General features: G+C 40.3%; 1 protein-coding gene across 3 annotated transcripts; it reads right to left on the reverse strand.

Moving 5' to 3' along the window:
- Nucleotides 1–123: 123 nt before the first annotated feature.
- On the reverse strand, nt 124–16902 carry CCNE2 (cyclin E2). 3 transcript variants are annotated; one of them, XM_053558985.1, is made up of 12 exons: nt 16607–16902; nt 15397–15437; nt 15211–15307; nt 15075–15128; nt 13980–14131; nt 12357–12492; nt 9090–9236; nt 6088–6183; nt 5697–5831; nt 2723–2834; nt 1733–1890; nt 124–1373 (listed from the first exon to the last, which is right to left on the reverse strand). In XM_053558985.1, the coding sequence occupies exons 2-12, from the start codon at nt 15408–15410 to the stop codon at nt 1260–1262; spliced, it is 1215 nt and encodes a 404-aa protein (XP_053414960.1). In that variant the 5' UTR covers nt 15411–15437; nt 16607–16902; the 3' UTR covers nt 124–1259. The 3 variants fall into 3 exon arrangements, with proteins under 3 accessions (XP_053414960.1, XP_053414959.1, XP_053414961.1); XM_053558984.1 differs by lacking the exon at nt 16607–16902 and adding an exon at nt 16395–16598; XM_053558986.1 differs by lacking the exon at nt 9090–9236.
- Between the last annotated feature and the right edge of the window lie 228 nt (nt 16903–17130).

The raw sequence follows: 17130 nt of genomic DNA on the forward strand, positions 1-17130 counted from the left end.
CTGGTGTTTTCTTTTCAGACAAAATACTGAAATATTAGCTTAAAATCTGTACAGAAGACTTCATACCATAACAATAGCTTAAATTTATAATTTCCTCAAAGGGAGAAGAGATTCACATGTCTGGAAACAAAATAAATCTAATATAATTTGTTTTCTAATTAAATCTACTTTCTGAGGCTGAAATTTTTTTTTAAAAGCTAATTTAAAATATGCATGTAGAAGTAGCTGGTCTATATACAGCAAGTTTTTGTCAAGCTTTTTTTAATAAATAGATTTCTAGGAGTCAGTATACATTTAATACTTTTGCCTTAAGAAAATAGAATTTAGTCAAGTGTTAAGGTCCTCTTTAAAAATCCTGCATTGAGATAAAGGACAAAGTGACAAAGCTTAACAGTTTTGCAAACATAAATAAAGCCTTAGTCACACTAAATTTAAGAAGTCCTTAAGGACATCTTAGAAAAATAAAGTGACTTTTTCATATAAATAGTTTTGAAAGGGTACTTAAGTTTTTCAGTCAAATTGCAGTACACAAAAAGGTTATATTAGAAAGCAATCTAAGTTGGGTAAAGCCCCAGAAGTAGGAGCCACAGCATTTATTTTGTTTATTATTTCTTTGGTACTCCCATTATTTAGAGCACAGGTTAAACACCATGTTCACCTAAGCCATACTGGTTAAAAAATGTATTATGGCAAGGCAAATAAACTAGTTTCACCATTTATAGAAATTCAACTTCCTATAATAGCTTGCTATAGCAGCTATCAGATAAATTAGTCACCTTATCATAAAACTAAACCTTTGTAAATAAGTTTTATTTTCAAGAACCAAATTGCACTAGCCTAGATTGTAGGAATTTTGAGAATCTAAAAGCTAGATTCAAAGTATGTATCATTTAATGTACCCTTTAAGGTAAAACTTCAATGATAAAATTCCTAGTTTATCAAGATAAACATAGTAACACTGGATCCAAAAAAAAAAAAAAAAAAAAGAGCTGCTATGGCATGAGTTATGGCTGGCTTCTATCCAGTAACCTTGGGAATGAAGTCATCTTTGTAAACAAGTCCTGCTGTTTCTTTAACAGCTAACATAGGAATTAAATTTCTTCCTTAGTACCAATTTTAAGTTTTTTCATCACAGAATGGCAGTGTAACTTCTGTATTGGCCAGTACAAATCACAGCACTATCTTCCTAAAAACTTTAGGAGTTCATCTATGTCAACTTCTACCTTGTACTTGAATTCCAACTTGTTTGGTTAACTTCTTTAGTGTTTTCCTAGTGGTTTTTCAGTGCTCTTCGGTGGTGTCATAATGCCTCCATTGCACACTGGTGACAACTGTCCTTCTTTTCTGAAGGTGTTTATGTAATGTACTTCGTCCTACACATAAAAAGAAATCATGCATTGATGGTCAGAGTTCTAATACGATGGTCTCTTTATGTGTTTGAGAATAGTCATTCTAAGGTTCAATAATTTGAACTGCTTACTACGTATCTTTATATTTTTATGTTATTTTAAGCCTCACCTAGACTATTGGTGTTGATCTTGATACACTTTACAGATATTTGAGTTCAGAGTAATACCAACTTGCCTACATTTTGAAATCAGTGTGCTCAGTAGAACTTAGCTTTTAATGGGCACATTATGTAACTGTGTCAAGTAGTAGTCTTATATTCTATCAGTTTTAGTGACTTAATCAGTACAGACAGCAAGACCAAAATCCCACAAAAAAAACATACCAGCATGGCCAAATAATGTGTATGGGTCTGGATATTATGCCTGTCTTCCATAGGAATCTTCTTAAAAGTCTTCAGCTTCAGTGGACTAGTACTTTTTACAACACTAACAAAAGGCACCATCCAATCTACACATTCTGAAATATTGTCCCATTCCAAACCTATATAAAAAAAGTTGGAAAAATGTGAAGGTTGTATATAAGAAACTATTTTACATGTGTCTAACATACTTGCTCCTGCTTCTACATTTTGCAATAGTTGTTTTAAAAACTCATTTTAAAAAGAAAACAAAATAGGCTAGGCACCTATAGCTCAGCCACTAGGGCTCCAGCCATGTACACCTGAGGTAGTGGGTTCGAATTCAGCTTGGGCCCGCCAAACAATGACAACTACAACCAAAAAATATCCGGGTGTTGTGGCGGGCGCCTGTAGTCCCAGCTACTTGGGAGGCTGAGGTAAGAGAATCACTTAAGCCCAAGAGTTTGATATTGCTGTGAGCTGTAATGACCCGGCACTCTACCCAGAGATGAGTGAGATTCTGTCTCAAAAAAATGAGATTTAATGAGATTCTGTCTCAAAAAAAAAAAAAAAAGAAACCAAAACAAATCCAAATCACTAAGTTTTAACAAATCAAAACAGGTTACCATTCTCAAACTGTGTTTATACCATAACTGTCAAAGGACAGCAGAACTTCTTAACCAGTACTTTCTACAGATGATGTTGACTTTGTCAAATTCCCAAGAACTCTTAAAGCAGAACAATAATTGTTTTGATGTACTCCAGAGGGATTTAAATTCCATTTGGTCTTATTTTTTGTTTGTAGATAAATATTGAGGATTGGAAAATACTTGTAACTTAAAGACAGAATCATTAAACTGCCAAATTTTTTCTGCTAAAGTTTTAAATTCATGTTAGGCAGGATTATTATGGTTCAGAGACTACAATCCCATTAGAAGTTGAAAACAGGTAAGACAACAAAATACAGAATCTTACCTGAGGCTTTCTTAACCACTTCAATGGAGGTAAAATGGCACAAGGCAGCAGCAGCCAGTATTCTATACTGGAACTCTAATGAATCAATGGCTAGAATACACAGATCTAAAAGCTACAAAGGAAAAACAAAAGTATGAGTAATTTAGGATAAGGACAAGTACGACACATCTCTTTCTAAAACTTAAGGGATCCAAAGATAAATAAGCCACCAACTTGAAGGAAGTCAAGTCTCGGGATTGTAGGTAAGAGGATGGTAATGGTATAAGGAAAGGACTGTTGTAATGCAGTTTGCTATATACCAGCAGGAAGGAGACCTAATTCAGATTGGAAAAGACATTGAAGGCCTCTAATGCCTTAAATAACCCTTAAAAGGTAAGGTAGCCAGGAAGTAGAGAATGTTCTAGGTATAGGAACATTAATTGGAACTCAGTTCCCAGTAGTTCAGAACTCCTAAGGTGAGAAAATATGAAATAAGCAAGGAATACCTTTCCTTTCTATCTAAACAAAAGGGGTGAGAGAGAGAGGTGTCAAGAGAGAGGCATCGTTTAGATGAGATTGTAAAATGTCTTTAAGAAATCAGAACTTTATAGGCTGATTATTGAAATTACTAGAAGATTTTAAATCAGTAAATTTCAAGAAAGATACCTTAGTCTTAAGCAGACAGACTAGAAGGGAACATAATTATAAGCAGGGAAATTAGTTAAGAGGCAGTAAAATCCAGTCAGTGAGAAAGCTGAACAAGTAGCACTAGAATGGTATAAAAGAGCTAGATTTCAGGGGTTTGAGATGATATATGCAGTGGAATAAAACTTAAATTGCCCTCATTGGTCAAGAAGGTGGTAGAAACAGTAGAACTGGGAACTAGAAATGAAGTATTACCACAATGTATCTCTAGAAACTGTCTCTATACTGTTTATCAGTTTATCAAAAGTTACTCCCTCAAAAGCGTATGACTGCCCATGACAATCTGGGAATGCTAAGAATTCTGACTGAAAAATTAATAAATCTTTATGAGAAGGTTTTACTAAATGAACTAATTCTAGGCTAGGCACAATTGCTCATGCCTGTAATCCTAGCACTCAAGAGGCCAAGGAGGGAGGATCCCTTGAACTTAGGAGTTTAAGACCAGCAAGAGTGAGGCTAAAAAAATCTCTACTTAAAATACAAAAACTTAGTCTGGCTTTGTGCCTGGTGCCTGCTACTAAGGAGGCTGAGGCAGGAGGATTGCTTGAGGCCAGGAGTTTGAAGTTGCTCTGAGTTGTGATGATGCCACTGTACTCCAGCCCGGGCAAGAATGTGAGACCCTATCTCAAAAAAATAAAAATAAAATATTTATTGGTTATCCAATTTTAGTATTCATAATGTGTTTATTAAATTTAAAAACACATTTTAACCTGTTACTTAATAGTCATCCCAGATTGCCACAGTTCTTTCTATTCCATAGGTAAGATTTTTCACATCCTAACACAAGATAAGAATGTACATTTTCTTTACTTTTGTATATGACAGATACAACACTTAAAATATTACAAGTGGACAAGAAAGAATGGAATCCTTCTCTTCCTCCAGTTAGTTACTTTGTAAAATATTTGTTATATGTTGACCTAGAAAGGCTTGATTTGAAATTAAGTTAAAAAAATTTTAACAGCCTAGCATGGTGGTTTGCACCTGTAATCTCAGCACTCTGGGAAGCAGAGGTAAGTAGATTGCTTGAGCTCAGTAATTTGAGAACAACCTGAGCAAAAGTGAAACCCTCTCTCTATGAAATTTTCTCTCTATGAAATTAGCTGGGGGTAGTGGTGGGTGCCAATAGTCCTAGCTACTTGGTAGGCTGAGGCAGGAGGATTACTTGAGCCCAAGCATTTCAGGTTATTGTGAGTTATGCCACCATGGCACTCTACCCAGGATGATAAGAGTGAGATATTGTCTCAAAACAAAAACAAGCTAACAAAATAACTTAAATCCCAACATTTAACTTGAATGGGAACCTTGTATATTCAAATATAAAGAATAAAATAGGCTCGGTGCTTGTAGCTCAGTGGCTAGGGCGCCAGCCACATGCACCAGAGCTGGCAGGTTCAAATCCAACCAGGCCTGCCAAACAACAAAGACAACTGCCACCAAAAATAGCCGAGCGTTGTGGCGGGCACCTGTGGTCCCAGTACTTGGGAGGCTGAGGCAAGAGAATTGCTTAAGCCCAAGAGTTGGAGGTTGCTGTAAGCTGTGACATCACAGCCCTCTACCCAGGGTGACATAGTGAGACTGTCTCAAAATAAATAAATAAATAAAATAGAGACAACTGGCTGAAAAATATTTTTCTCCTTTTATATCAAGAAGTAGTTTGAGGGCGGTGCCTATGGCTCAAAGGAGTAAGGTGCCAGCCCCATATGCCTGAGGTGGCAGGTTCGAACCCAGCCCCGGCCAGGGGAAAAAAAAAAAAAAGAACTAGTTTGAATTCCTAAAGAATGAAAGGACTTATAAATTTAAGGGCTTTGTTTTCTAGAATTATTACGCAACAAACATTGGGGACAGGATTTTATGCATCAAAAGTTTTCTTCTAGTCGGCTCAGCACCTGTGGCTCAAACGGCTAAGGCGCCAGCCACATATACCTGAGCTGGTGGATTCAAATCCAGCCTGGGCCTGCCAAACAACAATGATGGCTGCAACCAAAAAAAGAAAAAAAAATAGCCAGGTGTTGTGGCAGGTGTCTGTAGTCCCAGCTACTTGGGAGGTGGAGGCAGGAGAATCGCTTGACTTAGAGGTTGCTGTGAGCTGTGATGCCACGGCACTCTACCCAGGGTGAAAGTTTGAGGTTCTGTCTCAAAAAAAAAAAAAAAGTTTTCTTCTAGTCAATTAAGGAGGAAATTAATTCAATATACCATTATTTTGTTGTATAGCTTGTTTCAGACTATAAGGTAAACAAACCTGTAATTAACTATAACATTAGCATATATTCCATATAAATGTCAGTACCTGAGCTATTTGAATGAATGTTTCCTGAGAATACTGAGGTAGAAGAACTTTAGGAGCATCTTTAAGAGCATCAACTTGGAGAAAGAGATTTAGCCAGGAGATGACTGTTACAGGGCAAAGTTCCCAATTTAAAGCCTGTTAACAAAAGTAAAAAATGCCAGTTAATGAATATAGTAGACATATATATACACCACATTTTATAGTAAAGTTTAGAAGTTAAGTAAATTCCCCTCCCAGTCATAACTTAATATTTTCATGCATTAACGTCTTAGAACTGGATCCTAATAGCAAAACACCTCAGTTTTGGCAATTTACATTGTAATATTTGAGTCTAGGTCATAATTACTGTGTACTAAGTTGCAATTAGAAATAAAGACATAATTATTATTACCTTTAATATCATGAGTTCCATCCTTAAGATATCCTCTTCACTGCAAGCACCATCAGTGACATAAGCAAACTCTTGGAGTTTAGGAGCATAGATTTCCTTTTGAGATTAAGATTAAAATAAAAATTACAGATGTTCCTCACTTTATGGTAGGGCTACATCTCAATAAACCCATCATAAATTGAAAATATCATTAGTATGTTTTCAACTTATCCAGGATGTAAACCCCTCATCATGAGTCAAGGATTGTACTGAAGCACTTTTGCACTATCAAAAAGTTGAAAAATCCTAAACTGAACCATGGCAAGTAGGGACCTGTCTATATGCCCAAACCACATATAGGCTTCACAAAGTGATTATAAATGTCAGTAAAATAATTCTATAACTAAAACAACCTTGTAATTAAGATTTCTCATATTTAAGTATTGAAATTAGCAACTATAATGATCATTAAGATGACTTCTTATAGAACTGACCCTAAATTTTAGTTTAATACACTACTAGATGGGCGGTGCCCGTAGCTCAGTGGGTAGGGTGCCAACCACATACACCCAGGCTGGCAGGTTTGAATCTGGCCCAGGCCAGCTGAACAGTAATGACAACTACAACAAAAAATAGCCAGGCATTGTGGCAGGTGCCTGTAGTCCCAGCTATATGGGAGGCTGAGGCAAGAGAATCACTTAAGCCCAAGAGTTTGAGGTTGCTGTGACACCACGGTACTCTACTGAGGGCAACATAGTGAGACTGTCCCAAAAAACAAACATAAAAACCCACTATGGGCGGTGCCTGTGGCTCAAAGGAGTAGGGCACTGGCCCCATATGCCAGAGGTGGTGGGTTCAAACCCCGCTCCGGCCAAAAACTGCAAAAACAAACTAACACTACTAGAGTATCTTAAATTATTTCAGTTAAAAACATAAAGCCAAACTTGTTTTAAGGCTGCCTAGTATGTTGGTCAGACCAAAACAAGAAAAATGGGTTCTAGGAACAAGCATTTCCTTTACCCTAGTACAAAAATATGTATAGTCAAAGAATTTGATTTTGTGTAGTTTGGCTGATGACAGGTTGGTCTTAGCAGTCCAGAGAAGAACTAGAATGATTGAAGGATTAGAAGAGATGACTGCCACAGAGCAGAACAGGCTAAAGATCAGTCTTTCAGTCTAGAAAGATAATCGAAACAGTATGATTTCAGGTAAGGGTAGACTGAATACAAATTTATGTGCCAAATTTGGAACTATTGAAAGGATAGTCTTAAACTCGAAAGATACATTTGAAAGAGAAAGAAAAATACATTTAAGGAAAGTAACATATCACAATCCCTCTCCTGCCCTCAGAATACCAGCGTTAAGGCAGGTAGCTAGAGATGAGCAAGGCTCATGATGGATATGATTAGGGTATTTTAGATTGGTTTGTGTCAGGTTGACCTGTGCTCAGTGGGTATTTTAGATTGGTTTGTGTCAGGTTGACCTGTGCTCAGTTATGGGAATGAAGCTAATTAAGAACTTGCAGGTGGGCTGTTTTGCAAACAGAATTAAGACCCTGGGAGACGTCCAATAAGCAGCTGATACTACTCAGAGCTGGGTATAAAACCCCAAACTATGGCTGGGCACGGTGGCTCACGCCTGTAATCCTAGCCCTCTGGGATGCTGAGGTGGGTGGATTGCCTAAATCTGTGTCCTCAAACTGTGGCCCACAGGCCACATGAAGCCGTGTGAATTGTATTTGTTCCTATTTTGTTTTTTACTTCAAAATAAGATATGTGCAGTGTGCATAGGAATTTGTTCATAGTTTTTTTTTTTAAACTATAATCTGGCCCTCCAAAGGTCTGAGGGACAGTGAATTGGCCCCCTGTTTAAAAAGTTTGAGGACGCCTGGCCTAAGCTCTGGAGTTCGAGACCAGCTTGAGCAAGAGCGTGACCCAGTCTCTAAAAACAGCCGGGCATTGTGGCAGGCACCTATAGTCATAGCTACCCAAGAGGCTGAGGCAAAAGAATTGCTTAAGCCCAAGAGTTTGAGGTTGCGAGTCTTCAAACAAAACAAAACAAAACTGTGCTTTCCATAGAGCCTGTAGTGACTAGGACAGGGCTCAGCTCGCTGTGCATATTAAACTTTTTCTTACTAAAACTTTACTTGCTCTTTTCAATTATTTCAGCAATTACCTTAAGCCACTACACCAGCTGCAAAAATTTTAGATGAAAGTATTGATGATATCCATAATGTATTGTTTTTAAAAAGTAAATTTTGAGATTGTGTGATGGAAAATCTCAGGCATGAAAGGAGTTGCCTTCTGTCAGATTAAAAACATTAGGCTATGGGCGGCACCTGTGGCTCAAGGAGTGGGGGCACCGGCCCCATATACCGAGGGTGGTGGGTTCAAACCCAGCCCCGGCCAAAAAAATACATATATATATTAGGCTAGATAAACCAGTATTCTATCTCACCATAGCATTTTTTTCAGTTGATTGGCTATAAGTTTTCATTTTGTGGAATCCATGTGCCATAATTATGTATGTAAAGACAACAGCAATATGTTTTGTTTGGCAGAATGAGCAATGGAACATTTCACCTACATATTAATCCCAGAATTGTTTAGACAAGAGACTTACAATAGGCTCCAGGGGTCTACAGCCTGTGGGCCACATGCGGCGGTGTGATTGTATTTGTTCCCGTTTTGTTTTTTTTACTTCAAAATAAGGTATGTGCAGTGTGCATAGGAATTTGTTCTTTTTTTTTTTTTTTTTAAACTATAGTCCGGCCCTCCAACCGTCTAAGGGACAGTGAACTGGCCCCCTGTTTAAAAAGTTTGAGGACCCCTTAGACTATATAGGGAACCATGACAGTTTAACTTCCATCTCCATAAGAATGTTCAGAAAATGCAGCGAGGAACAGAACCACTCACCTTTCCTATGGAATATAAAAAATAATAGAATTCTCTGGAATTAACGTGTGGATTAGAATAACAAAAGTTTGGGATAAATACATCCATGGTTAAACTTTCAGAACTTACCTCAAGTTTGGAAGCAATGAATAATGAGGTAATTCCAATGAGTTGAAGCATATTTTTATTTATATCCTTTTGTGTCAACATAAATCTATCAAAGAAGTCTTGGGCAAGGTAAAATGTTTCCCTATGAAGTGTGTATACTTCAGATACCTAGAGAAGAATCCAAATATTTAAATATTATCCTCTGAATTTTTCCAAATTAGAAAGTCATCTCTCAGCACACAAGACTTCAGAATACTTTTAAGCCAGACTTTGCTTTTTAGGATACCAAAACTAAGATAAGAGACAGGAAAAAAAATTAACACATACTAATTGGATAAATAGATCTTTTTACCATCCTTATTTATTACTCTTATTGATTTTATAACTTTTTTCACATGTTTTTACCTTATTTTTTTTTGTGGGTTTTTTTTTGGCTGGGGCTAGGTTTGAATCCGCCACCTCCGGCATATGGGACTGGCGCCCTACTCCTTGAGCCACAGGCACCGCCCGTTTTTACCTTATTTTTAAAAAGATTTTACGGGACTGGTTAAGAAGTATAGAAGAATCTAGGCACAGTGGCTCACTCCTGTAATCCTAGTACTTTGGGAGGCAGAGGTGGGTGGATTGCTTGACCTTAAGAGTTTGAGACCACCCTGAGCAAGAGTGAGGAAAATATAAAAAATAAAAGTAAAAAGAATTATACAAGAATACTGAATGAGTAACATTGGCAATAGACAAAACCTATATCTTATCCCTTGTTTCTCACTTTGAGGGAATTGCTCAAATTTTTCACTATTGTTAATAAGAAATAGTATATGTCATTTCTATGCTTATTGTAGAGAAAGATTTTAATCTCACAGTAACTCCAAAAAGTCAGTATCATTGTCCCCATTTGAGGGATGAAGAAATAGAAGGACAGAGATAGTGAGTTTCTAATAAACATTTAATGTGTTAAGGAATTGACTACACATCTTAAAATCAAGACTGGATATTGAATTTCAAAAAATGTCTTTTCCATCTATTGAGATCTTAGGATTTTTCCTAAGATTTTCAAATGTTGAAGCATCTTTTCATTCCAAGACAAAGAATCTACTAAGACAAAATAGAGTCTAACAGTGCAATTGATTGATTGTTTTTATTTCTTAGACAGTCTTGCTGTCTCTATGGCTAGAGTTCCATAACCTGAGCCTACCCCATAGCAACCTCAAACTCCTGGGCTGACGCAATCCTCCTGCCTCAGCCTCCTGAGTAGCTGGGAATACAGGTGCCCACTATGCCCATAATGCCTGCCTTATTTTTTTATTTTTATTTTTTTTTGTCGAGACAGAGTTCTACCCTATGCCCTGAGCAGAGGGCAATAGCATCGTAGCTCACTGCAACCTCAGACTCCGGCTGTGGGCATCCTGCTGCCTCAGCCTCTGAAGCCGCTGGGATTATAGGCGCTCGCTGTGGCGCCCGGCTGGGTTTTTCCATTTTTTTTTTCCATGAGTCGGGGTCTCACTCTCGCTCAGACAAGCCTCGAACTCCTGAGCTCAAGCAATCCTCCCTCCCACAGTGCTGGGATTACAGGCGTGAGCCACCGTGCCCGGCTGCCTGCCTTATTTTTAGTAGAGACGAGGTCTCCCTCTTGCCAGGAAGGCTGGTCTTGAACTCCTGAACTCAAGTTATCCTCCCACTTCAGCCTCCCACAGTGCTAGGATTATAAGCATGAATCATGGCCAGCCCATATATTCATTGTTTTTACATATATAATCATATTTAGGGAGGAATAGAAGTTGGAGAGAATATCACTGGATAAATTTTAGTCTAACATAAAAAAGGAAAAAAAATTAATTGTGCTTAAGTTGACTACACGATCACTATAGACCAGGTGTCCTCAAACTGTGGCCTGCGGGCCACATGAAGCGGTGTGAATTGTATTTGTTGCCGTTTTGTTTTTTACTTCAAAATAAGATATGTGCAGTGGGCATAGGAATTTGTTCATAGTTTTTTTTAAAAATCTATAGTCCGGCCCTCCAACGGTCTGAGGGACAGTGAATTGGCCCCCTGTTTAAAAAGTTTGAGGACGCCTGCTATAGACATTCAGAAAAAGTCCCAACTACCTTCTTATGACCACATGATTCAGTCTCTTTTTTCTTTTGAGAAAAGAAAAAAGACTTGGTCACCCTAGTGCCATGGCATCTTAGCTCACAGCAACCTTGAACTCTAGGGTCCAAGTGATTCTCTTGCCTCAGCCTCCCATGTAGCTGGGACTACAGGCACCTGCCACAGCGCCTGGCTATTTTTTAGAGGTGGGGTCTCGCTCTTGCTCAGGTTGGTCTTCAACACATGAGCTCAGGCAATCCCTTGGCCTCCTAAGTGCTGGGATTACAGGCATGAGCCACTGTGCCCGGCCTTAAAATTCAGTCTTTTGTTCCGGTCAGAATAAGGACCTGATGCAAGAGGACATTTTGTAGTCCTAAAAATTTCCCTGATAGCTTCTGAGTTCTATTCTGCCATGTGTTAACCACATCCAAAAACTTAGTCTTTCTCCCTCATTTATGTCTACCTTAAAAAACAGACTACAGAGAAAATATCCAAAGCTTGGAAGAAAATCAGTTTGACATTAAGAAAAGTAATCATTTCATCAATAATAATTTCAGAGATTTTTTAAGAATTATTATCAAGTTGAAGAGAATAGGCCTAAACAAGAGAGAAAATTCTAGGACAGATCTATAAGGGCTTCAAGATCACTATTATTCCTTTAAATTAATGGTGCGATGTATTTCTGAAAGGAATAGATGTTGTATAAATCTTTATATAATAAAGAGAAATGACCTGGAGCCTAGAGGGCTTAGGGCTTTTAAATATCCAAAGCCTTATTATGGTTTAGGACACAGAAGTTAGGATTCCTAATGATTTGACTTTGGTAATGCAGAAAAGGACTGACTTCTGAGGATCCTGAAGCCTAGTTCTGCTTCTTTTGCTTCTTTGCACAGCAGAATTCAAAACCTAGTCCACCTTACATTCCATCCATCTTAAGTATCCTTGGCACCTAGAACGGTACTCGGTACATAGTAATAATACCCAAGAATCTCAGGAATACTGCATTGGGTTTGGTTGTATGTAATGGCTGTGTCCATATGATTTCACTCTTATAGACAAGTCATTTTTCACTTAGGGTACTCTCAACTACAATAACCCCCCAAAGATGGCTTGCTGGCCATGGATAATATACCCTGAGGGCACACATCTAAATATTTTTTCCAGCATACAGAGAAAAAGTAAATTTACATTGCTGGAACATACCTCTAAAAGCCAGTCTAGAAGTATTGACCTCATCTGTGGTTCCAGGTCAGAATGCAGGACTTCAAAATGCTTGTCATGAACATATCTGTTCTCCTTTTTTAACATGTTTAGCCAAACCTCCTTTGAACACCCCCAGCTGTGGAAGGGGGAGACATAATTTAAATGGTATGATCTACATAATATACAAGCTGTCTGTCTCACAAAGAATAAATTCGATTTTAGACATTGAAATCCAACTTCCAATTAGAACTTGAAAGAAGTTCTTAAATTAGAAAAACGTTCTACTTTAATTTTTAAAACCACTTCTTTTGCACCAGAAAGTATAGACCTGAAATAAGACAGTGAGAACCTGGACTGTGATAATCTAAATTGATAGGTTTCTTACAGTCTCACTTTGTCACCCTCAGTAGAGTGTCATGGTATCATAGCTCACAGCAACCTCCAACTCTTGGGCGTAAGCGATTCTCTTGCCTCAGCCTCCCGAGTAGCTGGGACTACAGGCACCTGCCACAACCTGGCTATTTTTTGTTGCAGTTGTCACTGTTTTAGCTGGCTGGGCCGGGCTTGAACCCGCCAGCCTTGGTATATGGGGCTGGTGCCCTACCTACTGAGCTATAGGCGCCACCTCTTTTTTTTTTTTTTTGAGACAGAGTCTCACTATGTCACTCTGGGTAGAGTGCTGTGGCGTCACAGCTCACAGCAACCTCAAACTCTTGGGCTTAAGCGATTCTCTTGCCTCAGCCTCCCAAGTAGCTGGGACCACAGGCACCCGCCACAACGCCCGGCTATTTTTTTGCTGCAGTTGTCATTGTTGATTAGCTGGCCCGGGCTGGGCTCGAACCTGCCAGCCCCGCTGCAGTGGCTGGTGCTGTAACCACTGTGCTACAGGCACCCAGCCTAAATTGGTAGGTTTCAAAAGTTGCTTTCTAGTCCAACTTATTTATAAAGGTTACTGTTAAGAGAGAACGATGTTTTCTCAAGAGCAATAGTAAAAGTCAAATATTTTAAAGCATATGATCACAATAGAGACAAGTCTCCATCACCTGTAAATAGATTGTGTACAGTAGTCGCTACCTATAGTGGAGTCAGGTGGGACAGAGTACAGGAGAAGGGGGATTCACGAGTGTCAGATTCCATTTATGTGCTTATTAAAGGCAAACATAAATTACTATACTATATATTTTACATAAGCTGTACCTCTTAATCATATGGACCAGAAAAAAGTGTAAACCTAATTAATCTTGATAAGAAATAAGGTTGATATATTAGTTGAAAATACTGTACATGTTAAAATGCTTCCATCTTGGCAATACAGATAAGTCGATACAGATAATACAGATAAGTCAAATTCCATTAAAAAATTCAGTCCTGCTAAGTCTTGTACTCAGCAAGCAAATGAAAATAATTTTATAGTCAATGTTTTAATACCACATCATTTGCAAATAGTACTATTCAGATAAAATAACACAGATAAGATGATAAATGCTTAAATATTAGTGAAGCAATCAATTTTTTACAAGTTTTTCTATTTTGTAATGAAAGCAAAAGATAAGTCAAAATAGTGTCATATATTAAATCGGTATAATTTTAATCTTTGATAAAAGCTACTAAATTTTTTCTTACCTTAAATCAGGCAAAGGTGAAGGATTAATAAAAAGATTTTTAAATCTGTAACTTGTAAATCTGGAGAAATCGCTTGTTCCTATTTCTTTGTGGGGTGTTTCAATAATAACACATGGACTGATCCCCCCAGATAATACAGGTGGCCAACAATTCTGTCAAAAAAATGAAAAAGAATATTTGTGCAATGGGAAGCAAGCTAAGGTTATTAGCTTTTGTCCTGGCTCTTTCAAAAATGAAAGCTAATATGTCTAAACAGTGTGTAGTTTTAGCTTAACATAGCAGACAATAAAGCCAATTTGACATTCATGTTTTATAAACAAGCCATATAGCTCATATCTGTCTTTATAAAGAGTAAGGATATTTTTAGACAAAAAAAAAATGCAATTCTAGTAAGACGTTAGGTATTGAAGGAGACTAATAATAAAGTGCATCTATAGTCTAAAGTACAAACCATTTTCATAATTAGAAAATTGCAGTTCTTTGTATTTAGCAATAGTAGCAGGAACACCTTTTTTTTTCTTTTTTAAATAAAAAACTTTTTCTTTTTAGTTAAGCCTGCTGATACTTTTGAATACTTACAGTAAAACCTTAAAATTGGAATCAAGTGGGATCAATTAAAGGATCCTTTTACCAGTAATGTTGATTTCAAGGGGAATCACTGTCTCTAAAGTGCTTTCTGTACAACACATAGGAAGCAGAGGTAGCAAAGAGCTGGGTGCCAGGCTGTCGGTGATCTCATATCCTATTTATGCCCAAGAAGCAGCTATTAGGACCCTTCACTGTAGTCTGAGAGGGAACAAAGAGCAGTATATCCAACAGATTAGGCGGGTTCTGGTGCACCAGGCAGCTAGCTCCAAGAGGGAGGGATTTATAAAAAGGAACCAGCTGCTTCAACGCACGCTTACTCTGCAGCTGTAGTAGGATCCAAGCACATATAAAATCACCCAAAGATAAGCACCATACTGCTAACCTCTAGAGTAGTTAAAAATGGCCCAGTACTTTTCTCTACTGGTAAACAGTAACACTCAGTCCTATTCTTATTTGTCCTGTCTTGTATTTGTTTCCCCTAAATCACCCAGCCCCATCCTGCATTACCCTAATTTCATATTGATGTTTCTTGGTGACCTCCTCTTTTCTTTTTTTGACATCCTGGAAGACAGAAAAGACCATTGGTAAACTACTGTCCTAGCAAGGAATTTCCTTCCTCCCGTTTTCTTTCTCCTTAAATCACCTGGACTGTTTTCCTCTTCTTGGCCTGGACTATCTGGGCTTCTTGGGGGGAATCCGTCTGGTTAGGCTGGGGCTGCTGCTTAGCTTGTAAACGGCTACTGTGGTGAATTTTTAAAAAGGAAGTTTAATTAGTAAGTCAAAGGTAGCAACTAATTTTGAAACATGGCTCCAAGAAAAATATTGTTACCTTCGTCTTGACATTCTCTTCTTCCAAGTGTATGAAAACCTCTGAAGGGGGGTAAGAGAAAAACCAGAGTCAAGTACATTGTCATTCATATTCTCCAAGTGCCATTTAGACGTTGATTTGGAGGTTACAATTAAGTCCCTCAGAAGGTGGCCCGAACCATATCACATGCTGTCCTCTGTGCTAGATTTGTTAGCTCGTGGTAATTAATTTTGGACACATGTCTGCATTTCCTCAACTGAATGTACAGCCGGAACGCGAATGTCTTCCAAAAATTTACACAGCACTCCCAGCACCCTGGACGCTCTGGGAGGCATATCCCCGCCTAAACGGATTTTTCTGGGTCCTCCACCCTCTCCCCGTGCACCCAGAGGGGGAATCGGGTAGCGCCCCCCTCGCCCCGCCAGTCGTGGACGAGCGGCGCAGAGGGGGTTGTGGAGGCGAAACGCTGTGGAGAAGCCGGTTCCGCGCCAATTTGGAGAGCGGCTGTGGCGGGGAAGCAGGGGGCGGAGGGAATTGAGACTGGTGTCACGTCCTCCAGTCTCCTTTCCCTCCTTCCCGGACCCAACCGGCCCTGCCCGCCGCTCGAAGGGGTACCGGGACCCCGACTACAGATGGGGGACGGAAGGTAGAAAGGGACTTAAAGAAAGGGGGGAACTGGGCTGGTCGGGAACTCTTCTCTCAGTGGAGGGGACCCAGACCCCATCCTTTCTCCCGCGGGAGAGCTCCCCAGTGAGGGTGGGAGAATGAAGCTCCTAGAATGAGGGGCTTTTTCGTGACTTCCCACTTAAGGGCGGCCCTCCATCCCCAGCCGCTTCCCTGTCCCCTGCCAGGAGTCCTGACAGGGACGGAACGCGGGAACCCCTTTCCCCCAGGGGTCTAGTTTTCAGTGTCCCTAACTTTTCCTCCCTGAGGCTCCCGCCCACGGTAGTGGATCGGCCCAACAGGGCTTTCTTTCCTCCCGCATCCCCCTACACCCCCTACACCCAGCACCTCCTCACCGCCAGACCCGCTACTGCTCAGCTCTCAGCTGGCGCCGGCGCCAACCCAATATATAGGCCGGGCCGGGCCCGCCCCGCACGCATGCGCCTCAGACTGACACCTCCGGCCAGCGCGCTCCCCTCTCCCGCGCGCCCGCCTGCGTGCCCGCGCGCTGCGCCCTGCGTTCATTGCGCGCCCGTCACCCAGAGAGTAGTCTAGAGGGTCTACTTGCCCAAGCCTTCGTCCGCGTCCACCATACTTCATTTCACCTGCCTGCGCAGCCTGGAGGACGCAAGGAATCTCTCACAAACTTCTCCTTCGCGGCCCCTCTCCCCGCGGCTGGGCTCCCACATCTCCCGCCAGTTCGCGCAAGCCCCCTCCCACTGCAACTCCGGTATCCCGGGGCTGTCAGGCTGCGGCTCAGCCCCGGGGTTCAGCCCATGGAAAGAGACACAGGCACGCAAAGAATGGCCAGAAAGTGGCTATCCTGTGGCGCACCCTGGCTGTCCCGCCAAGGCCTCAGAGAACCAGCGTCTTTTCAGAGAGACGCTGGGACTAGTAGGACACGCCCCTCCGGGAGGAGCAAAGCTTTTGGTGACGAGTTGGCCAATGGGAGGCGGGGACAGCAGCACAACGTGGAGCAGCTGCAGAATGTAAACACAGCCCGGGAGCGCCGCAGGCCGCATGAGTCCCTGCGTGCCGGCTCTAGGACCAACAAGGCGCTAAAGCGTTTGGCTCTGTATTCCTCAGATGGCT

The sequence above is a fragment of the Nycticebus coucang genome, chromosome 13 (assembly GCF_027406575.1).
Source record: "Nycticebus coucang isolate mNycCou1 chromosome 13, mNycCou1.pri, whole genome shotgun sequence".
NCBI lineage: Eukaryota > Metazoa > Chordata > Mammalia > Primates > Lorisidae > Nycticebus > Nycticebus coucang.